The sequence below is a fragment of the Cibotium barometz genome, chromosome 44 (genome assembly GCF_041138505.1).
Source record: "Cibotium barometz isolate CiBa-2024 chromosome 44, ASM4113850v1, whole genome shotgun sequence".
Lineage (NCBI taxonomy): Eukaryota > Viridiplantae > Streptophyta > Polypodiopsida > Cyatheales > Cibotiaceae > Cibotium > Cibotium barometz.
Window position 1 is genome coordinate 38434894 of NC_141089.1, and position 25065 is coordinate 38459958.

The window sequence follows — 25065 nt, forward strand, 5'->3', positions numbered from 1 at the left end:
CCTAAAGTTTAAATTTCTTAAAGCTTCAAAAAGCTTATAAATAATGTTTATATATATATAGTAATTTCTTAACAGCTCTCATAGATCCATCCTTTGAAAATGATGCCCGATGCATTTTACCAAGAATACACCCCTTACATACATGTCTAATAGGGGTCTCAAGAGTTGGCAACTCAAACACTATGTCATGCCTTCGAAGGCGTAACAAACTGCCATAATTCAGATGGCCAAATCGTGCATGCCATAATTCTACATCACTCATAGCACTAGTCGTAGAGACTGAGCAAGCATCATGCTGCAACTTCTCAAATACATCCATCTTATATAGGCCATGAAACAAGGTACCTAAGGCAATGATAGAATAACCATCATTTCTATTCTGAATTGTATCCAAAGTCTTAAAGACAGATTGCATACTATGTGTGGAGGGAGGTTTAAAGCCAATGCTTGTTCATTGTTCCATAGCTCTATAGAAGAAGCTTTGTATCTACTAATGGCCCCTGCTTTATCCTCTGTATCCACCTCCCTCCTTCTAAGGAATCAATGCAGTATTGTATTATAATGAATTGCAATGGCCTTCAGGGCATACTAATGCTCGAGAAAACTCACAGCCAAAAGATCGAGTGTCTATTCAGGCCTCTCAAGTCTGTGAGGTCAATGTGATAGCCAAATAGATCTGTGTCATTTCCCTCTGGAGCCCCCACTTCCTATTGTCAACCTATCCCTCCTTAGCTTTTGAAGGGATTCCATGCATCGAGGAAAGAGGCTGACCTCTATTCATCTGGACGAATACATATGTCATGCCTCAGTGTAGATCCATCTTAAGTGGGGTTCTTCCTCCGAAGTCTTGCAAAGCAATGATTACACATGCACCCCCGGGCAAAGGCAATTCACAATGAGCAATGATCTGCTATGCATATTAAGATCAACAATATCCGAACCTCTTTTGTGCTTGGATAAAACAATAATATACCGTGCAGAAAGTGAATCGAGTCATGAACCCCAAACCAAAGAGAATTGTGAATCTACATCTTCAGTTTCCTCATGCATGACTGTGAAAGAACCACCAAGAAACTGTGCACCACGGTGTGGCAAGGAACACTTGATTTACCCACTCCACTGTCCACAACACTGCGTGCCAGACATGTATTGTCCACCGGCACAGGTGGTGTCACGAGAGAGAGAGCACAGATTCTTTCGACGGTTAGATGCCCTGGAGGACCCTTGAGATCTGGACTCTCTTCTTGCCAGCTCAAGATCAAGGACATACTTCAGCACCACAGAGCAGCTCTGGCAGTAGGTTGACAGTGACACCATCTATTTGGCTCTTGATGATGATACCACATGATTGGTTGGGTTGATTTAATTGTATGCACAGGACTCATGTAGTACGTGGGTCCTATTTTTTGGGTAGCTAGTTTTTCTGTTCATGTTTCATACGCGTAAAGCTACTCACAATGTACTACTTTTGGTCTCATAGGCCCTTTTGGGTCTTTCAAAGATGTTAATAAACTCTCTCTGCGTCTCTCTCTCTCTCTCTCTCTCTCTCTCCCCCCCAAAATGTGAGACCAGAAGAACTTGGTGGCATGGATGATGCGAAGGATGCTGTTTTATGTTGTAAGCATAGGATCAGGACAGTGAGGGGAGAAGTCAGAACTTGGAATTATAGTGAGCTTCGGAACAAACATTCAGATCAAAATCTTAACAACAAAGCCAAGTTCAACTGTCTATAACAGCATACATGGACTGCATGCAGTTTCAGTTACGATCAGTGAGCCCAAAGGGTTGTACCATGCTGCCCAGCAGGTGGTGTAAGTTTGAACCCCGACAACTATTATATAACTCACTACAAAAATTTAAAAAAAAATCACTACAAGGAATCAAGCTAAGTGAGCTCCTGAGGTAAGCTGCTCGATTTCCTCCAAAAGCTTTTCTTTCTCCTCTTGTAGGTCTTCGTTTTGCTTTTGCAGCTCTTCTATCTGCTTTGTTTGCTCAGAATCTTTTCTGAAAAGGTTCCAAAACACAACATAGAGAAAATAAGAACTATAATCAAAACATCATTTAATCAACCTCTCCCTCCCTCCCTCCCTCCCTCCCTCTGTACACACACGCATGCATACATGCACACGTTCATATATACCTACATACCCAAAAAAAAAAAAAAAAGGGATGTTTTCTTCACCTGTTCATGAAGGATAGGTTGAGCTTTAGTGACCGAACCTCCTTTTCCAAAGCGTCACACCGCTTCAAAGTAGCTTGAAGATCAGAAGGCATAGTTGGTACAGCACTCCTTCCCTTCGCCTCTGCCATTCTAGAGCCCAACAATAATGACTCAAATTTGAGTATATATAGGAGTAAAGTATTAACCTTTACATATGGTGCATGTGGAGGCATACATGCACATATAGGAGCGAATTGTTTAATTTACTATCTTTGCTGTTGATGTATGTAACTTGCAAGGAACCCACCCCTCATTAAAACCAGGAAGATTCACCAGAAACTGGCTAAATGTACTGCTCTATGTATTTGACCTTGTCCGCAAAATTCATGTGTGATAAACTTTAGTTTGCGTTCAAAAAATTCACTCACACAACTGGTTTTAGAAGATTCATACTAACCTATTTGAGCACTTAAAGGGCTGTAATTGATCGTCTTTTTTAAAGGTGAGGCCATGAATGGTGAGAATGAAGATTAGCTCAAGACATTTTGGTACAAACTTTAGCTAACATCATTTACCCTTCTGTTTTCCTATGACATTATTTCTTGTACAAAATAATAAAGCATTATTTCTTGTACAAAATAATAAAGCATCAGTACCATGAGTATATAACATGCACGTTCCTAAAAGGTGAATTTGGGCATGTTCCTGGATTCATCTAGGTAAATATAATAAAGCATCAATTTCTTGATGGAATTTGGTGCTTTTGTCAAGACAGAGACATTGCAAAGGGAAGAAAACAGTTAAAAAACAGAACTTACTTCCGTTGCCGTTCCACTCTGCGTTTCTTGGTTGGGTCCTCCTTATCTAATACAAAACCTGAGTGAGAGGGACACATCCATGATTCAGTTATGGGGAAAAAGGGAAACACAAACACAAACAGAATCAGAAACAGCAGATTTGAGGGGGCTGAAACGGAGAGAAGCTACACCAGCAAGGTAGAAGAAAAATAAGGGGACGGAGGGGGGAGAAAAAGAGGGAACATGGAGATGTAAGAGAATATGAGAGTAAACTAGAGAAGGAGAGATTGGTGCAAGGGAAACAGAAGCTGGAACGGCTGAAGCACCCTTTTCAATGTCCAAAATGGCTGAAACCTGTTCTACTGCTGGACCTGTTAAGACGGAGGCTGTTTACTAGAAGAAGGTAGGGTGTGAGAGAAACTGGATAACTGCTGTTTGGATGGGTGGGAGCCTTTAGATTGCGCTGGTCTTGGCAACCTTCCATAAAGAGCTAAATCTGCCTGGGCATTACAATAGGAGGGTGGAACATTGACATTTCAAAAATAAGGCTAGAGTTGGGTAATTCACTAGGGTAGCTTGCCTGGTGCCACGTTTAAAGATTTGGTAGCCTTATTTGAAATTGAACAGGTGATTTGTTGCTGCAATTTTTTCCTCGTTAGTTTCATCTTTGATAGCATTAGATACAGAACAAGGCTGGCAAGGGTGGCAGAACTAGAACAAAGGCAGCTAGAATGCTCACTTGAAAACCAACAACAACAGTTTGCATCAGTGAATCAACAAGTCTTGTCGGGTTACAAAAAAAAAAAGGGGGAAATCTCTTTGTCTTTGTCATTTTTAAGTCTGGTTTGCTTGACCGTTACATATGTAGCTCGGTGTGTGGATTTGAAATGCATACAGGGGAATGGGAACAAATCATTAAATCTGGTAATGAATCACTCCTCAAATGTTGTAAAAGGACGAACGTGCATCGTTTCTGCTCATTACTTTTCCTAATATTTACACCTATCTCGATTTTTACACACAATGAAGCAAAAGACTCACGGTGCACCCATCCATTTCATTGTGCTTTGAAAACACTGTTTGAGGAATTTGTTTCTTATGCAAAAGACTAGATGAGAAATGGTAGCTCATACCTGAACCACCTGATGATGTAATTGAACCTACTCGCGTGAGATGTGGATTCTGCATGAAGAAAACAAAGAAGCTTTACGTGTTGGCTAAGAAAACCAGTTTAGAAAAATGCAGTGTTTTCCAACTGTTTATATATAAACAGTTGATTTTTAGTACACATCACCTTAGAGAGATCTCCTATTTGAACACCATCTTTGATAGTCTCCCCATTCCCTATGAACAATGCAAATATGCTCAGAAAAAAGTAAAGGCTACAACTATTTAGAGACAGTTAGGTTGATTGGCCCACAGTAACCACCTTACTAGAAGCATTGCCAAAGAGGACTTGGACTTCATGGCTACTTTTGTCTGTTTGACTAATACGTATTACCGTTAGGCAGGTTATACCTTGGCCGCATCTGCCGGTGGCTTCTGCACTATATTATCCACCCAGGCATCCACCAATGACAACAAAACAGTGATTTACTGTCGGTAAATTTTTCAGCAAGTTATTCGTGGATGTCTTTCTATCATTATTTTACATTTCAAAGGTGGAAAAGGAGACAACTCGAGGCAATTATCCTTATTTGCATGGGGCAGCTCTATCGGATGATTTTTAAAGCTTAGAATGCTTCTTGAGACTTGAATACTAGGAGATGGCCCTATAAAGTCCAAACGAAGTGCAAAGTAATAATGGGCATGCGACAGCAAAAACACTGGAGAGTGGAAGCTGGACTATACTCGAGAGCAAGCTTCTAACATAGGTACTTCACTCGATCTAGTGTGGAGGTCACATACTGTGAGACTAATATGTATACTAGTATTGCACCCACGCATTGCTGCGGTCGACCAAGGTTCCAAAAAAGAACTATTCCCTCTCTATAATCATCTCTCTCTCTCTCTCACACACACACATGCACATGCACATGACCCTCTCTCCCTCTCTCTATCACGTACACACACTCTCAAATATTGAAACTCTCTCTCTCTCTCTCTCACATGCACACACATATACACACCTGCTCTCTCTCTCTCTCACACACACACACATGCACACACTCCCTCTCTCTTCTTACACTCTCTCACACATAGAAGCGCTCTCTCCTGTATAGATGATATATATATATTATAAATAATATAAATAATAATACGTAATATAAATGATACAAGTAATATATATATATGTATATATATATATTATGCATCAATTTGGTGCTTTGTGTGAAGTTCAGATGTATGAGTGATACCAAACTCCCACCAACAAACATGGATTTTGAGAATGAGAGAAGGGCTAGGAGGAAGAAACATAGCAAGAATTTTATTCATCTTTTATCGCGCCCCCCCCCCCCCCCCCGACTGATATATCCTGAGGCAGAGGGAGTTTTGTGGCCCTTCGATTACATCAACTGACTGTTATTGTTTTAACATGGAACATGCCTCAGTGTGCTGTTTGCTTTTCAAGATACAGAAGAGAGACTTTCTACGCTTACCTGTGTTAGGATGGGTGCCGATGCTATTTTGTCGTTTAGGCTGCTGATCAGCATCCATGTTATGCTGTGCAGATCGTTTAAGGGAAGCGGTTTGTCCAGAGTTGCAAGGATCTTCCCCAGCAGACAAAACAGGCGCTCCTGCAGATGACTCGCTTGGTGAAGGCACGTGTGACAGAAGGCCTGGCTGACTCTGGTTATTGCCACTGACTATGCCATCTGTTTGCGGTGGTTGCCCTTCAGAATGAATTTGGCCTGTCGTCTGCACCTGCCCATAATCTTCATGCTGCATTGGTCCCTGTCCTTCCAATTGCAAAGGACTAGAAACCTGGCTCTGTAAACCTTCCATTCTATTTTGCAAATCTTCATAAAACCTCTGGGGAGGACAAGATTCCGATACCCATTGCTGTTGCTGCTGCCGTCGCTGCCGCTGTTGCTGCTGCTGCTGCTGTTGCTGCTGAAGGTGTCCTTTCCCCATTTTTTTCCGCTCCAAGGTGCCCTTCAACAAGGTGACAAAGTTGGAGACAGACTCCCCCCCTCCAAGAAGAGGACTGTGGAAAGGAGGCAGAGAAGCTTGATTAACCTGTGGAAAGAATGTTGGTTGGTTGAATCTCCCATTTCCTAAGCTAATCGAGGTGTCTTCCATCATTGCAGAGGTCTGTTTCACCTCATGCATGTGATCTGTTGGTGGTGGCGATCGTCCCTGCATTGCAGCATATCGTCGGCTGCAACAAAACAAAGAAAACTGAGAAACGAATGAAGAGTCTCCATTCCACGAGTATATATGAAATCAATCAGATCTATTAAAAACAACGACAACAACTGGCACTAGGTGATAAGATTTATTCTATAGGTTTTTGGGTGGCAAATTTTGACGCTCTCGCTTAAAGACTTCAATTTTACTAGCATTTATAAAAGCACTACCACCACAAATCTAACATTGCATTAGACATCTGTTTGACAGCAATTGGAATGCAGGTTTTTGGGTAAGTGTTTGAGAGGCCCCTTGCCCCTCACTTATGGAAAGCTACAAATTCTTTTAGTATAATGCCTGTTGGAGGCGAATCACACCTGTGATGATAGGGAGGATCACTTGGGTAGTATCCCGTTGGATGAGTGGAATAGGTCTATAAAGGCTAGTTCAGTGTCTTATCTTCCTCACTTCCCCTGGTCATGCAGCAGGCTTCGGAATCCCATTGTCTCCCAGCGCGCAATGCGGATATGGGTACCTCCGTGCTGTGCTGGCTACTAGTCCGAGGCACACTGGCTCTTCTCCTTCCACCCAAATCTCTCTCACACAATTCCAATTCCTGCGTTGGAGATCCTGCAACGTAGGTAGAAAAGCAAGAACTAAAAAAATCACTTCCCACGGCATAAATCATTCCTCGAAAGCTCTCTACCATTAGGTCTGCATCACCAGCATAAGATTCCAAACCTAAGAAACCACCTGTTTTCAGCTTTCTTGTTGAGGGCATCTAGCTCACCGCCCAACCCTCTTAAGGTTCACCCTGGAGCTGCGAGGTGTAGAGGTGTCTAAAGACATGGCTCCCCTGCACTAAACCCTTGTGTTCCATACTGTCAGGACACACCCCTTAGGTGTCATTGTATGGAGTAGTCCTTGCTAGGCCACAAGTCCAAGAATGGGATGTGCTTCCCCTTGCGATGAGCCCATAGTTGACTTATAGTCCTTTAAACCAAGAGCCATATCTGACAGTTAAGAGTCCAAAGTTTCAGAGGATGAGAAGAAGTCAAAGAAGAAGCATTCCAGCAGGAAGATAGGAGATTGGATTTAGGATAAGCTATTGGAGGTGTTTGCCAAGTCTAGGAACTCCAGCAGCGCGATTTTGCCCAGATGTCTGGCATATGTGTCATGACTCAACGCAAAATGAAAGAAAGAATTCTTTGTATCCTTTGTAATAATTATACTTTCTTCTATGTTTTTCATGTTTTCCTTAGAATTTAGATATTTTTGAATAAGCAAGAAAATCCATTAATTTGGATAGATTCATGCATAGGAGTTGGCTATTGGTGAGTGGCCATAGGTCATGGTGGGTCCACGCAGTGGACTAGAAAATGGATAGTGCACACTTCCACCTATATGACTTGATTGGGCGTCTATGGCCGGAATTCAAGCATACTAGGGTCAAGCTCACACACAGAAAGGATTGATGCCTTAGAGTGTGGGATAGATCTGCGAGAACAGACAGTTACAATTGATAAGATGGCAGGACACCAATTAAAGTCTATGTTAGAGTGATTGCTTGATTTTCATTTTACATGAGTTAGATGTATTAGATTGAAAAACCATTACTGTTTTGTGAATGTGGACGGAAAGAGCTTTCATTTGACTCCCATATTGGGGGGTCCCTAAAATCTAGGATCGGGCCCTAAAAAATAGGGATGTCGGTTTTGCCCTAAAAAGGCTAACCTTAAAAAATAGGAAATCCCTAAAATTTAGGAATCACTGACTATATTTAGTAATTTTTGTATCCTAACTATGCTTGCTAAATTTAGAGGTTTCTATTTTGGGCAATTGACACCTCACAGAAAGTTCTAGAAGAATGGGCAAGTGTCCCTTGAGTTTCCAAGTGTTCTAGAAGAATGGACAAGTGTCTACTTGAGTTTCCAAGTGTCCCTCCACTTGTCCCACTTTTTAACATGTGGCTGGACACTTGTCTTTTTTAGCTTTACTTTCCCTCTTAAGCTTTGAAGGTCTCTTTTCCTTCAAACCGAACACCCCCCGGCCCGCTTTACTTTCCCTCTTAAGCTTTGAAGGTCTCTTTTCCTTCAAACCGAACACCCCCCCCAGAGCCGTGTCCTCACGCCCCCCAGCCCCCGTGGGTCCGTGCCCGAACACCCTCCCCGGCCCTTTCCCTCTCATTTTACAGACAACTCCCTTGTTGAAAATCACTTCCTACTCACCCCAAAGCAACTCACACCACTTGGGCACAACTCTTACCCCTCCATCAACGCTTCCACATGATGTAACTACTCCATCTTCCACCCTTCTTCATGCTGTCCATAATTACAGCAAGTCTGTAAATGAGTTTTCAGCTCTCTTACAAGTCCAATTTCAGCTTTATTCTGTCTCTTTTTCCTTTATCTTTGGATCAAGTACAAAGTTACAGCCATAGAAGGCTGATTACTCCCTTCCATTCGGGCTTCTCATCTCACCTATGTATTGTAAGAAAATGCACTTGCAAACTTGCTAGTTTTTGTGTGTTCATTACCATAGACTTTTGCATGGTGTGTGAGTGTGAAGATTACTTCTTCTTCACCCTTAGGTTGATTGTAACTGAGCTCAGCCCAAAGGTACTTGGGCTGAGTAGAAATATATTCCCATTTGGGGGGGGGGGGGGGTCGCCCATCTTCAACCCTCAATCTGGTTCCATCATATTTCTCTCAACTTTACTCCCAATATGTGTTGTTATCTCATGCACATGTGCTGTAATTAATTTCAGCATTGAGTTTATTTGAAGTTAACTCTTTATTCATCTATTTTACATGTAAAATAACCATTGAAAATAATCGGAAATATTAGTTAAGCATACCATGTTATTCAAAGCGCTTACAATATGAATTGTTCAAAGCATGGTCATACAAAGGAGGAACATGCGGCCAAGAAGAAACACTAGGCCATTTGTGTAATTAATAGTCATTCCACAGAAGACTGTTACTATAATTCCAAAACCAGGAAGAAAAATGCGGTTTAAGCCCCATAGAATTTGTGGCTACCGGATTGGGTGGGGTCCATGGCAGAATTTTTGAATATCAGGAGGTGTACAACATAATCTGCAGTGTTACTATTGTAAAATCCCAGGTCACAGGAAAACTGAGTGCCCGTTGTGGCTGAAGCATCAAGAGGAAGTCCAAACTATAGTACCCCGACTGTCGAAAGCGTCAACTTTCTTAGGTAAGGCACTGTAGAAAAACATGGTAGAAATTGCTACTTTGGAAAGTGCGGAGGAGGAAGATCCTCAAGTGATGGCATGAGAAGGTCAAAAGGGAAAGCTCGGTTTTCTTCGCTAGGAGAAATCAGCACTCATAAGAAACCTCCTCTCAGAGGAGCAACAGAAGCAAGTCCGTGACAAGGAAACCACCCTGGGCCGTGCCCCCCCCCCCCCCCCGGCGTGGGCCATGGCGTCACACAACCCCCCTCGGAATGTGAGGCACACCCCCCCTCCCCGTGCCGTGCCATCGCACCCCCGGATGGTGCAGGAACCATAGGGTGACATCGGTAGTCAACGGCGATAGTCCAAGAAGGACAGCCCTCTTTGCAGTTAGTAGAAGAAGAAGACACATCAACGTCTTGCAAAAGACCCAATGGGTCTATGAGACAAAAGGTGTACAATGTGTCGATGGAATCTGATCATGGAAAAAAAGACAACATAACAAAAAGAACTAACACTAATCCTTAGGTAAATGTAGATATGTATGGATCATCATCATCATCCTCATCATGGAGGATCACCATCCTCATCATCGTGGATACAAAGTCCAGCATCAGCATCAGTGAGGGGGTGAAGAGGGCCCCTAGATTGTAGAGCTGAGGAGAAGCTGGGATGAGGTAGCAGCTACAGATGCTCGGTGGTGGGCGAGCATCTCATCAATTTGGGGCTGGTGAGCTTGGGGTGCTCAAGGTCCAGGAGGAGAGGCTGTCTGGCTCTCCCAAGTGGACCCCTTGTAGCTACTGTGGTGGCCTCATCCCTCCTCGTGTGGGTGGGAAAAACTGGTGATGGTAGACTGAGATGGGTGTTGGGGTCGAGGATCTTTGAATAGTTAATAGTAACTCTTTGTGTCACCGGATATCCAACAGGAAGAGTCTGAGACAATGCCGATCTGGATACTCCTGGCTCCATAACCCGAGATAATGGCCCAAACCCCTCTGTGAATAGGCAGTGGAATCTCATCTTGATCTCATAAAACACTGGGCACTAGTTAGTGTATCTGGATCACTGGGAATGGCAGTTACATTGTTATGTTTTTCAATAAGTAGCCTTGTGAGATTATTCCAGGCACTACCCTTCATCCCGTGAAGGTAGTTTGTCGCTCAGGGAAGTACTAGCATCTTGACCCTCCCCTAATAATGTGACCCATGGGTCTTGGTGCTTATGGCTGTATGGTGGATGTCCTATCAGATATCTTCATTAGGATCCTGGTGAGTATGCGTGGACTGATGCAGCCAATCCTATGAAGAGTCAACCTTTTTTCAGCTACACTGTCCATAATGCCAGGCTCCTTCTACTTGGACAGATTCAGAAGACTCCTACACTCAGGCCGCACAAGGAGGGTTATGACATCACCCCATTGATTCAAAAGAGATTTTGTCTCGTGCACGTATGCACTTGTCACTGACTACATGCCTAGTTCTAGATGGATATATACAGAGGCAAACAACGAAACACCAAGATCGCTATCTGTTTCAGCCATTGTTAGCCGCTATCTGTTTCAGCTATTGTTAGCGCCCTCTACAGGGTGATAGCCTCTTCCCCCATCTCTCCAGCTCCCTTCAAATCATGGGGCACCTGTGGATCACTCCTTCCGCAGGCACCTAGTCATTCAAGTGCTCTCATGCAGGTATGCACTTGTTAGTGACTACATGCCTAGTTCTAGATGGATATATACAGAGGAAAATACCAAAATATCAATAGTTATCCATTGCAGCTATTGTCAAAACCTTCTACAGGGTGAGGCTTGCTTTGAGATGGAAATCGTTGACCATACATAGGCATTGTCACAAGCAATGTTTCTCAGACATAATGTTAGCATGATGCTTCCTCATGTCTTCCTTTTGCAAGGACTCATGATCCTTCCGCATATCAGTTCTAGTGGTAATGACTCACCGTCCTTCCTGACTTTAAATTCAGTTCAGGTCAAGTGACTTGTTTTCAGGAATCTATTTTCTCTCCCATCTCCTTTTCTTACTACCTTTTTCTTTACTCCCACAATTTCTTTCCTTGTCACGCATATTCCTTGCTGACATTGTGGTATGTAATGTTTCATGTATTGCTGACATTGTGGTATGAAATGTTTCATGTATTGCATGTAGGGTCAGATTTCCTTATACAACATCCAGGGTCTTGAATGAGCAATTCAAGACACTACCAAGGTAAGGAATCTAGTCCTCTTATGATATGTGTCATAAGCAACACAATATCCTTTGGCCCTGTACGCATCTCCAAACACAATGCTAACTGGTCTTTGATGGTGCAGGGCATCTTGCACACTTGGAGAGTGACGAGTCAATTGTATGGAGGCTATCAAGGGTAATGGGATTATTTACTTTTTGCCATTATTTACAACTTTTTCTTAGTTCAACGTGGGTATGAGGGTTTTTTAATTATAAAAAGCTTGGTTAACAAGCAGTGCAAATTAACTGTGTTTGAGGCTAACCTGGAGTTTAGATTGTTAATCTGTGGGTTAGGCTGATTAATTTGTGGGTTAGGGGATCCAAAAGATCAGTAAAAGCAGGTTGATTATAAGGGGCTTATAAGTTAATAAAGTGACTAATAAGTTAATAATCCTTAAGTATAGCTTTTACTGGAAAGATCTATATAAGTGAGGGTCATGTGATGAGTTACAGATTTTTCCAATAAAAGCTATAACTCATCACATAACCCTCACTTATAAGCTATATAAATGAGGGTTATGTGATGAGTTATAGCTTTTTCTTTTGGGACTATTAACTTATAAGCCTTAGCCCTTAGCCCTTATAATCAATGTGCTTTTACTAATCTTTGGGTCCCCTAACTCAGAGATTGGTCAACCTAACCCTTAGGTTGACAATCTAACCTCCAAGTTAGCCTCAAGTACATAACACATACTGGGCAAATTAATTTAACTCATTTAACTTCATCACCAAAAGTACAAACCGCAGCTCTGAAGAACGACTCCTAGTCATTGGGCGAGCCTGTGAAAACCAAGAAATAGACTGCAAGACACCAAAGAGCATGAATTTAGACATGGAAAATAAGCTGGCATTCGTTTACATGCATGAATGTGATTTTTAGCAAGTTGAAACTCCACAAACATATATGATACCTTTAGTGGAGACTGCTCAACTATGTATGCTCCTTTCTCTCCCTCCTTGTCTCTGAGACAACATATCAAATAAACTATGTAATAGCATTTTCTCTCTCTCTCTCTCTCTCTCTCTCTCTCTCTCTTTTGTGAGGCCATAGATTTGGCTTAAGACCTTCATAATCTTCATGTAATGTACTTGGTTTCGTAGGTCATCTTGGCCTTTCAGAGACGTTTATGATCCTCTCTCTCATGAGTTATCATCTTTTTTTGAGTGCAAATAGCTCGAAGGCCTAGCACCTCTTCGAGAACAATAAGTCATCCACACCCATCACCGATCCTCTTATTTGTGAATCTTATGCACACCATCCAACATTAGCCTGCACTTGACTTGTCCCACACACGATCACCTGCATCATCTAGTCTTTTCATCACAGCCAATGTCCCCAAAGCCCTTGGGGTCTCATAGGCCCATTGGGGCTTTAGTAGATGTTTAATCTCTCTCTCTCTCTCTCTCTCTCAGCCCAATCAGAGTAAAGCATACCCACTAGAGGCTAGAGCAAAGGATCCTATTTGAGCTCATTGAGTCTCCACTGGAGATTATGAAACGACTATGAAATCCTATCAGTCTTTGCTAGATGATACACACACGCACGCGCACACACAAATATACATGTATATATAGAGAGAGAGAGTGAGAAAACCAGATACAAAGTTCCACGGCAGCTGCCTCAAACAAGGGCATTAAAGGCTGCCACTTCACAATCATTTTCATGGAAAAGACAAGTAATTGTCTTCACAGCAAGCATTTGAAAACTTATTTTGGTGCACTTATTGCATGTGGTGGGAAGCTTTTGAGAGATGTTTTGCAAGACAAACCTGGCTTTAGCTTCCCCAATTGCATCCTCTGAGAAAAAAATGTTTGTTTGTAGAAATTGATCAAAGCTGTCAACTCTACTGAAACCTTGATTGGTCTGTTGAGATAAAAGAGATGATAGTTCATTGGACATCCTGCAAGAAGTATTACATCCAGTGTATCAGTGCATTGCATATCCTATAAAAAATGTGACACCAATTTCCCCTTAAAAAGATCTCTTTTTACTGTTTATGCTGATAGGAGATGATGGACAATAAGGTCTGGAGACACGAATTTTTGATAACTCACCACACTTGTCTGCGTAACAAACACCCCACCCACGACTTCTTGAGCTTCATGCCTTTTTTGCACAATAACCTTGGCCTAGACAAAGGTACAAACATTTACTTTGATAAATGGAGATCAATAGAAGTTATCACTGGTATTCGACCGATCCCTCGAAAAGAGGCTCCCTATACTTCTGTGCACACTCTGCCCTCCCTGTGTGCACACTCCGCCCTCCCTGCCTGCGCACCTGTGTGCCTCCTCCTTTCAGCCCTCCTGCCCGCATTCACCACACCCCTGATCCCCGTACTGCTGCACACCTCCTCCTTCCAGCCTTTCTGCCTGCCATTCACACTCTCTAGGCACATCTCCTCCTCCATCCCCTGATTGTTACGTGCTTCTCTTTCTGTCCGCCTTTCACCTTGCCCTATTTGTCATCCTGCTGCCCACCATCCAGCCCGCCCTTCATCCCCACCCTCTCTACTTATTATCTGTGCGCTTCTGCCTTCCAGCCCTTGCTCTTGCCCTTCCCGCTTTGTTGCGTGGGCCAGCATATCCTCATTGTGTTCAAGTGGGCTGCCCATCCCTTGATTGGCATTATGGCTTCTGCCCAAGCCAATCCTTCTCCACTCCCTCAAGCCGTGAGAACTACCAATTTTTCACAATACAAGCTTCTCATCCTCCAAAGTGACAGCAACAATGAAATGAAGACTACTCTCATTGGGAGAGTCTATGGCTCTCACCCTGTCAGTTTGCAAGTTAAAGATTAGCTTCTGGCAGCCCTCCCTTCGGAACTGACTGTGCACTTTCTTGATGCACACTTACTTGGACAAGGGTTCTACCAAGTTGACTTCAACTCCCCAAAAGCCACATCTTAGGCACTTGCCAGCAATCCATTTCCCCTTGGCTTGTGGAAATTATTACTCTTCAAGTACTGGTTGGACTTTGATCATGTGTTACAAGAGCAGCACCTTACTCTGATTTCTCTCAGATTTCTTGCTCTTCCAGGTTTTTTTGGAATTCCATAGGCGTTGCATTTGGTCAGGTCGTGGAAGTATCTGTCCATCCAAGGCTACCTTCGTCTGCTTCCGTAGGCGGTCAGTGCCACCTCTTGATGGAGTATCCCGAGTTTTTGTTCTTGTTTGTGACCCTTCCATCACTGATGGTTTCATCTTGTTAGAGAGACTAGATGGCTCAGATTTTCGACAGATGATGGACATTTCTAGTAAAGCAGATAGTGTTGTATTTGCCACCAGCAGGGTCATCTTGCTAGAGATTGTCCCAATTCCAAAGGCTTCTTTAGGAGGCGGTGTGGACATGCTCATCAGATGTCTCCCCCTACAGCCGCTCGTGCATGTTGGCATATTACACAGCGATGGGTGATGGTTAGGAATGGCAGGCGTCCGCAGACTTCCATCCTGCATCCGCGCTCTGTGGAACACACTAACCCCTTTGCATCCCTGGCTACACGTGATGGTGATTTTGCACAGATGAGGATGCTTTGCAGTTGGGTTGTCATGGTGACAAGGATGCATTTCAGCTGGAATGTAATGATGATGATACATCACACTATGCATTGTAGTCGGATTGTAATGATGATGACACATTACGCTCCCCTTCTCCCTCCCTCACTTAACACCAAAAACGTTCCCAACTCGAAAGGGGATCCCTCTTCATTGACCACAATATGTGGTTTTCCGCGTCGTTGGAAACAGATTATCAAGAACCAGCTTCGCTCTGTAGTGAGAAAGGTCCCATAGACATTTTACTCTTGCATGAGCAAAAACTCAATGCAAGCCAATGTGGTAGATCTAGCAAGTTATTATCCGGTCACACCTTTTGGTCGGGACTTGTAGGGACCAAAGGTGGCATATGTATTTCAGCGTTAGCCCCTATCTTGCCTTGCATCATTGGCCATGGTGTCATTTTGCGTGCTAGAGCACCGTGGATCATCATTATGCAGGATGGAGACACATTCTTATTTTGAACATGTATGCACCTAATCATAGAGGGGAGAGGATTTCCTCCTGGAAGGCCCTGACTGATTTGCTTCCTCATGCTGATCATTGAATCATTGGGGGTGACTTTAATATGGTTGAGCAACAAGTTGACAAAAGAGGAGGACAAGTGGGTATGATGCAGTCAGATGCACCCACTTGAGAGGGCCTCTTGGGAGAGGTTTATTCTCTCTATACATGGCATATATTGTTGGCTTGAGGATGATATTCATAGGAGGCCATCCTCTCTCCTCTTTTCTTGGTCTAATAGGAGGAGAGATGCAGGTTGCATCTATGCACGCTTAGATCACTTCTATGCTGAAGATTGGGTTCTTGACAGGGGAGGACATACACTCATAGCATCTAGCACTTCCAAATATGATCATTGCCTAGTGGTTTTATGTATTAGAGATCCAAGATACCATGGCTCTACTCCTCGTGTACATATTCTGCTCCATTGTTGTAGTTTCTGGTGGGTTGAGTCTGTCCTTGTGCAGTGAGGACAAGCTTTTGGACTCTGAGCTTGTTGATGATACTGCTATGTTCCTCAAGGCCTCACACATATGTTTATGTTCCTTTCGGATTGCATTGGAGGAGTGTTGCCTAGCTGCAGGGGGCTTTCATTAATTGGCATAAGTTTGTGGTTTTTGGATTAGTGACTCACAAAGAGTCAATTGGGGTGCAAAGCTCGGGTCTACTTGGATTGACAGAGGCTGTACTGCCAGATATTTGAGGTGTCAAGTTGGGGTTGATATATCGCATGCACAAGAGTTTGCACCAGTACTTATGAACATAAGAAGAAACCTCTTCATTGGAGTTCTAGGAGATTGGATCTAGCCTCAAAGCCTTAGTGGTTAACCAAGTACTGCTTGCCTCAGCTTGGTTCATTGCCTCATGTTGGTCCTTCTGTCCTAGATGCATTGGCCTATTGCGGAGATTGGTCCGCAACTTTCTCTAGTTAGGTTTGGATGGTACACTAGACACTCGGGCTAGAGTTTCTTGGGAGACCGTTATACGCCCTAGACAAAAAGGGGAGCTGAATATTATAGATCTGGATATAGTGTAGAGCATTGCTTTGCAAGTTAGCGGTTAGAGGATTCCTTCCAAGCACTAAGCCTTGGAAGAATTTCTTTACGTTTCACATTTCCGGTTGTACACCTTGTGGTGGTGGAGATTGGATGCTTAGTTCACGTTTCATCTTTACCGTGGCAGAGTATAGGGCACCTTCCTCTCCACTTGTACCTGCCATTATCAAAGCCTAGAGCAACATGAGACCTTTTTTTCCTGATATGGTGGATGTCCTATCAGATATCTTCATTTGGATCCAGGTGGGTGGGAGTAGATTGATGCAATCAATGCTATGATGAGTCAGCCTTTTTTCAGCTACATTGTCCGTGATGCCAGGCTTTTTTTTACTTGGACAGATTCAGAGGACTCCTACACTTAGGCCGCACTGGGAGAGTTATGACATAACCCCATTGATTCAAAAGAGATTTTGGCATAGACTTTGGCACTCATACAAGAGGATTCAGATCTCCCACTTCTTTTAGTTATTCTTACATGGTGGCCTCCCCATTAATCAGTGGCGGGCTTTTTTTGGAGCAGACCCCGCTTGCCCAAGATGCTTGGTAGCATTTTAAGACAATGCAACATTGCATATGGGAGTGTAGAGCTGCTTTGAGGATTTGGGGCTCTCTATAGCTCAGCTTATGTGCAGATTGAGGAGATACACCATTTATGTTAATTAAGGTGCTATTGCTTGGCTCACCAGTCTAGTTTCACAAATATTTTTTGAGGGCAGGGATCTGGACACCGGTGCGGCCCAATGCTGCATGCTACTGGATATTCCTCATACACGGCATAGCTTACCTCTGCAGAGGATTGATACTACTTGGGAGCTCATTGCTAGTATCATAGCTTGGCAGACTTGGAGGGCCAGATGCACAGAGGCAATATTCACACTCTTATGGCCACATGGGCTCATATACGATCCAGATCTGCGCAAGCAAATAGCACTGTTTCCATGAGGGAGTGGGATCAAGGGATCTTTTTCTCATCGACCCCCACAGGACTCTCTTGGCACCTTTGTGCCCTATATTGATTGAGATCACCTTTGTTCCGGCTTCCAGCTGTGATTTTGTATGGTCTATTCATACTTAATAGAAGTCTCCTTTCTGCAAAATAAAATAAATTAAAATAATAGCTTGGATCTAAGAGCCTTCTCTTGACTTAGCATGGGTTAACTCTTACATGCATTGTTGCAAGACAAGGCTTGTGTAGAGGCTGCAATCCTTTTTTTTCCCCTCGAGAATAGCAAGAATTACAGGTGCTTAATTGCAGATTACATCTCTCTCTCAGAAAAGTGCCAAAGTTGGGGGGTGCTCCCTCCATGGCTGGTCGCTCTCAAAGGGAGGTAACATATGTGGGGGTGCACCCCAGGGCTTGCAGTGCCAAATGATACCTCCATCATTGCAGGTGAGGAAGGGTCCCAAGCTCCAAGTGTGGAGAAAGGCTACCAATAAGAGTGGACTAATAGAAGCCTTGCAGTACGCACTTGGCTTGCAATTGGAGCCCAAGAACCTTCCTCACCAGAACGAGCGGTCTCTACGGGGCAGCCCACCACAGAGAGACAAACTTGGAATGTCATCAGAAGATGGGGGGTTGGGATGTGCCCAGGTGCTTTTGGGGGGGGGGGGGGGGGGGGGGGGGGGGGGGGGGGGGGTGCGCGGTTGTGATGAAGGTTCAGTCTGCCAAGTTCCCCTCACCCCTCCCTTCCCACAGGTGCAGGTCTTCTGAAATCCTGTGTGGGCTGTGGAGACACTGGTGGGCCTAACTCTTCTGAGTTCTTGGAGAGGTGAACTCCATGTATCAAGTGAGACTCAGGCACTGCAGAAGACGAGGGGATGATCTGCCTAAGGGATGGGATCAGTCTTAGTGGTTGTCCCAAGTGATCTCACCACAGGCAGGTTGCCCAGCAATGTTTTTGATGAACATGTCCTATAATCAGCAGCACCAGCTTCAGGGCAGGAGATGTATAAACAAAGACTGTGATCCAGCGCCTCTCCTTACATGTTGCGGGCTTCCACGGTGTAGCCACCAAGGAGGAAGCCCGCGATGTTATGGTGTTGCAGTGATACGGTGTTGCAATGTTACAGTGTTACAGTGTTGTCCAAGATGCTCCCAAGTGGACAGTCCAGTGGACACTCCAACGTGAAGATTCCACTCTCTGGTGTTACAAGGTCACTCTATCCCGATTCAAGAGGGAGATCAGATCCTAGGCTCTACTGTGTCGTGTGTTATCCCTCACTGTGACCGAGTGTGTACGGTGCAGTGAGTGGTGTTTGTAATTGCTGGTTTGTATTAATACAAGTGGAGTACCGTATTCTGGTGCATTGTTTCTTGCTGTCCAGTTAATTAAGTGTTGATAAAGTAAGCCTGTTGTGTGTTGGGCTATTGTTCCATCCTACTGTTCATGACTCCCGTGGACATACTGTCCCAGAATGAACCACCATATCGTCTTAGTGTACCTGGGCAACCTGACTTGCTACACTTGGGCAAAGGAATTGTGTGTAACCCCCACAAGTGACCTCCATTGGATGTATAGCAGGTATAGAAAAAGTAAAAAGAGTCTATATCATTCTTAAGAGCCCATTACCATCAAATGGGGGTTGGAAAATTTAGCCCATTGTCCCTTTAAGCAGCTGCTATCTCCTCCAAAGACGCTTAGAAGCAGAAACTATCAGGTGTAGAGGGTGCAAAGGTATACCCCTCACCTTCTCTACATGACTTCCATATAATGTGGAAAGTTTAGCGGGGCTTTAATAATCCTTTCACACAGGGTTTTACCTTATCTGGCTACGACAATAAACACATCATCTGTTTAGGAAGGGCTGCCCAGCAGTTGGAGGCTTGATGGCGGTCAGGATGCAAATTGTCTGCTGCTTTTGTGGAAGCCGAGATAACAAAGGGCTGCCCAATACCCACTCAATGGGGATGGACTCTAAGCTCGCTCTCCAGGTTCAAATGGTGCAATGCTGCTTATCCAAACAAATGGCTTTGATACTCATACATGATGGAGTATAGACTAAGGTATGACAGTCATTGAGGCTACCAAAAAATCTCACATGGAGCTCATAAACATATGCTTTACATAACTCATTGGCATCTAAAATCTCATTCAAAGTGTTTCTATTAGCTGAGGAAAAATTCCACTACTAGCGTGATTTGACCCTAACCATCATTCATAACAGCTGCATTATGCATGATGCAAGTAATCCAAAGGAATTTATATTTTCATGTTCTCTCAGGTTTTTGACCCCTACATTTGTAACAAATATTGAATCTTTGTAGCATGGGTATAGGAACTGTTGTCCCTTGGAACTTTTAAACCTATATGTGTGTGTGTGTGTGTGTGTGTGTGTGTGTGTGTGTAGCGAGAGAGAGAGAGAGAGAGAGAGAGAAACCTGCGAGAAGACTGTCGAGAACGGTGAGGACCTTGAGAATGGCCTGCACTTTGACCCTGAAAATGGCAAACAAAAAAAGTATGGATCACATTGTGCATTGAAAAGCAGTACACAAATGGTTTGTGTGTGGTGTGTGTGCGCGCGCTAGGGGGTAGGTGGGAGAAAGAAGGCTGCTCTCTGTAAAAGCCTTTTTTTTTTTCTGACTGGCCTTAGGCCCAAGATCCTCCCATAGTTACCATTTTTCATCCCGTAGGCACTTTTTTATCCGCCCGTAGGCGATGCTGCCGAGGAACCATCTGAGGTTTACCTCCTAGTCCTAGACAAACACCTCTACCACTTTAGCTATCGCCGTCATTGGCACAAAAGCCTTTTATAAATGAAACTATTCTTTCTACTCTAATGCTTGAAACCTATATCATCCTAATCTAGTACTTTTCATCCATAATATACCAATTCTAAGGTTGCAGAACCTTATCAATAGAGATTATATTATTGTTAAATCTTATGCATGAGTATCAGAAGTATCACAAAGGCTTTCATGAATGGTCGTGTAACAAAAAGAAAGGGTTGGCAATAGTTGACGTTAGTGGGGATGTCATAGTATCTAGTCCATACTATGCATAATGGAGTTGATAGTTATATAGTCTTGTGGGTTGACTACCATGAGTATATAACATGCACGTTCCTAAAAGGTGAATTTGGGCATATTCCTGGATTCATCTAGGTATATATATATAGAGAGAGAGAGAGAGAGAGAAATTGGTCATGGAAGACCCCCCCACCCCCCACACCGCGTCCCCCCCCCCTCCCCCCCCAAAGCCCCGTGGAATGATCATCTCATGACCATTCCCCTATGTTATGGTCTTGAAAAGGGTTTGATGATAGATTATAACAGTGATGGCGAGTGATTGTTGCAAAAACTTGTTGCTGCCATGTCAACAGATGCAGAAAAATTTCTGAAGAATCTGAGCTGTCAGAAGCTGGCATGCATGCAGAGAGGGAAGCGGTACTGATTGAATTGCTGAGATTTATGTTCACCCAACCCAAGTCCATGACAATCTCCTGAATCTTTTAACAAAGAATATTCCCATGGTAAATTAGGCAAACTATGAAGCTTTGTATCATTAGATGTTATGACATAAAGATGTATGTGTAGGTGTTTAAAATTTCATATCCATATCTGATGTATGACCATCATGGAAATTGGGATGCTTTTTATAAATAAACTAACGTCAAGAGCCACTTGATGCTATCCATCTGATTTCATGACAAGCCATCCTTGTTTAGTCTGCAAGGGGACCGTAAGTCAAGACGGCACTTTTACAAGATCTGCCTCACTGCACCACAAGAAGATGTGGGCTTATATAATTTGAATATATGAACTTAGCACAGGCAGATGAGCCAAAACAATAGAGTATGCTCACTAACTTGAAAATGACTATGATGCTTCATCATAACCAAAGCAAGAAAATGCAAGAAAAAAATTGTTTTCTTCGAAATTTTGATTCCAAGCATTTCAGCTTCAACTTTATCAAATGCAATTTGAAAGAAAGGGGGAGCTTACCTCTCCATGAGACATCCAGCTATGGAAGAGCTCTTCACTGTCTGCTCTCATAGTCAGTGGCAAGTTTGCAAAGCCGATGCCTTCCATGTTGGGGGCGGGCATGCCCTCAACTAATGATTTGATAAACATCTCCTCACTGGTGTTTCTGATAGCAATGTTATGGGATCCTTCATGGCGGTCTCTGCCTCATTAAGGAGCCCACTCAAGCCCCTAGTGTAGTTATTGTTATGATTATAATATCCATTGTGTTGGGGATGGGAAAGCTGAGCCTGTGCAACAAGCCTGTTCTGATATTCACTGGATATGCTCCTTGTGATCCTCCTTTCTGACATTTTGTGATGAAATTCTCCTTGGTAGGTTATGTAATTGATCAAATCCAGCTAGAAAAAGGTGGAAAAATCGACATTTGGGCTTCTACTAAGTTTAAGAATCAAGCTGGCTTTGAGCATTCAAGCAATTATTTGATGTCCGGCTGTATTTGATCAAATCCAGCTAGAAATGGCTTCAAAGCACATTTGGACTTCTATAAACTTTAAGAATCAAGCTGGCTGTGAGTTGATTGATTACGGCAGAGCCTGAGTTGAAAAGGATCCGGCAGAACCATAGCAAAGAAGCTCAGCGATTCCGGCAAAATCAAGAAGCAATTCCCGCAGAACCCACGTTTCAATTAAGCAATCACGGCAGTGGCTAACTTGTCAGCAATCCTGGCAGAACTCAAGCATCCCAAGCTAAAATTATGCCAACGCCGGAGTAATTCAAGCGTGATCAAGCATAAATTTAGAGAAACCACATCGAGGTCAAACGAATTACGGCAGAACACAGGTGATTAAGCGAATTCAAGTCTAGATTAAGCGAGTCCGGCAGAACCCAAGCCAATTCCGGCACAACTTAAGTTGTGAGTGAGCAGCTCTGGTTGAACCCAAGCTGTGATTAAGCAGTTCCCACAGATTCCCCCATTGTGCCAATTCCGGCAGAAGCCAGAACATTAAGCGATTTCGGCAGAGCTCACGTCGTGCGAGTCCGGCAGAACCCAGGTTAAATTAAGCAAATCCGGCAGAATCCAAGCTGCGGTTAGGCAATGAGGAGAATTGAGAGAGTGGAGATCGTAAAATGCAGTCGCCGGCTGCCAAAGGAGACAGAGATGAGAAGCGTGGGAACCGCTTTCAAAATCTAAGCGGGCAGCCTCGAGGGCACCTCCTTTCCGCATCCGACGGCTCTACGCCTGTCGCCATGCGCCCCTCTTTTGATTCCCCTACTGAGTTTATAAAAATATATGCCCCTGCAGAGTTTTTTTTTTTGATTCCCCTATAAAATGCTATGCAGTTAAGCATCTTTGAAACCACACCATTGACCCCACCAAGCATATTTTGTTGTCATCATCATCAATTACAAAGTTGTGTTCTATGTTGATTTCTTAAATAGAACAGGATGCCTCTGTGTGCACATCCTTATTCAGAACCCCACCAAATACCTTCTCCTCCACAAGGTTCTTCCCCTCTCTTCTTATGAAGGCTTTGTGTATGTGTCTGTGTTTGTGTCTCTTTTGCCAATGGCGCGTTGCATACATGTGTGCATGTTTGGAAACTGTGAACATGGGGATGTCGTAGTATCTAGGCCATACGATGCATGATGGAGTTAATGGTTTATTGTCTTGTGGCGGATGAGGTTATAAGTTGCACTTTCTTATAAGGTGAATTTGGGCATGTTCCTGGATTCATCTAGGTATATGTATTGTTAAACATTTATTATTATGCTAAAGCTTAAACATCAAGTTGGATTAATCTTTATTATTTGTACTTGTCTATATTTTTATATTGTAACATTGAAAAAGCCTTAAATTAATATCTATTTAAGCCGATGTATCTAAAGAAGCAATTAATAACTATATGCCCTTTGTGTGCGGGGTTCAAATTTTTTCACCCTTGGGTAATTTTTTTATAGCACTTCAAGAGCAATACTAGAGTCTTTCTCATATTTCTTTAGTAGGTCAAAATGTCACTAGAAGGGCTTTGCAACCTCATAAATTAAACACTACCCTACACGCTTCTCTCCATAGTACTTATGTACTCGTTGAAAATTGCCACATAGGAGGTGCCTTTTCTACATCTTCTCCTACATATTACTTCTTGTTTCTTCTATACTCACTCTACTTGTTAAAAACTGCTTGGTGTACCTTCAGTATGTGCTCTACTTGTTGAAAACTATACTTGCAACACCTATTGTACTTGTTGAAAATTGATGTACAATACTTGCCATACCTACTTGTACTTGTTGAAGCTCTCGTACTATACAGTACTTCCCATTACCTATTTCCTTGAGCCGTGCCTCTACTATGGTGGCCATGGACGCATCCATAATCTGTATTTGCTATTGGAGCATTGCATTCACGAATTCCATTGTAAAAACTCAAAAGCACAAGATTAGCTTATGTGGACCTTACGGGGGTGTGATACTTGTTTGAAGCACTTAATAGACTCTGTGAACCATACGGGTGTGTCAAGAACCATGCGTTTTCTCCATGCAGCATAGCTTGGTCCTAGTGCTCTAGGGACTAGCTCATGCTCGTTGATGTATGACTAGAGACAAGTAGGGAGAGAGAATGTGGGCATTGATGGAGTGGACAAGTAGGGAGAGAGAATGTGGGCATTGATGGAGTGGACAAGTGGGACAATTGTCTCCAACATCACTTGTTTGATACTATTTTCCTTACATTGTGTGTAATCATGTGGCTTTGGAAACCCGTGAAGTTTGTAATTGTTTCTCCTAAGATAATAAAGCTTACTTGAGGGAGAGGTTGGCCGTTACATCTCACTCTATGAGTGTACTTTAATTTTTGAGCTTTGCAATCTTGTGTTGTGTAGTGTCCTTTTCTTTAAGTGGTTAAGTGTAGTATCATTTTTAAGCTTTGCAATCTTGTGTTATGTAGCGTTCTTTTCCTTAAGTGGTGTGTTGAAAGTGCTCAATCTCGTACATGGATAGATTAAGGGATCCTAGTAATGGATCATACTATGGACCAAGCTTTTGCTTGCCATGACCCCTCTGCCCCCCCCTCCCTCCCGTCTAGATATGGACTTGGATGGCTATGGAACAATGAGGCTTGGTGTAGGTACTAGCTATTGTGAGTGTCTATGTATGCAAGATGTGCTGGTGAGAAGTGCAAAGCTTTTAGTGATATTTGTAGGTGTCGTGCATGGGCTATGTGAGGGGCTAAAGGTGTGCTCATGTGTGTTCTCCTCCATATGAAAGCTCTAACTTTATGCTTTTTTTGACTCTTATTTCTAATTTTTTGACATTTTTTCACTTTGGTTGAGAGAAAATTATGGAG

The 25065-nt window shown here is 43.2% G+C and overlaps 1 protein-coding gene and 1 long non-coding RNA gene across 2 annotated transcripts; one reads left to right on the plus strand and one right to left on the minus strand.

The window, feature by feature from the left end:
* Nucleotides 1–1638: 1638 nt before the first annotated feature.
* LOC147613257 (protein CYCLOPS-like) lies at nucleotides 1639–22112 on the minus strand. The gene is given in 12 exon segments (XM_086782533.1): nucleotides 1639–2004; nucleotides 2183–2311; nucleotides 2980–3037; nucleotides 4092–4140; nucleotides 4253–4302; nucleotides 5559–6280; nucleotides 12428–12486; nucleotides 12597–12648; nucleotides 13455–13586; nucleotides 20177–20232; nucleotides 21741–21904; nucleotides 21907–22112. Coding segments are annotated over 12 exon segments (1761 nt in total). The 5' UTR covers nucleotides 22073–22112; the 3' UTR covers nucleotides 1639–1880.
* On the plus strand, nucleotides 11607–21252 carry LOC147613258 (uncharacterized). The gene is made up of 3 exons (XR_015263386.1): nucleotides 11607–11664; nucleotides 11769–11821; nucleotides 21119–21252. It is a non-coding gene; the product is annotated as an uncharacterized LOC147613258 (long non-coding RNA).
* Nucleotides 22113–25065: the final 2953 nt, after the last annotated feature.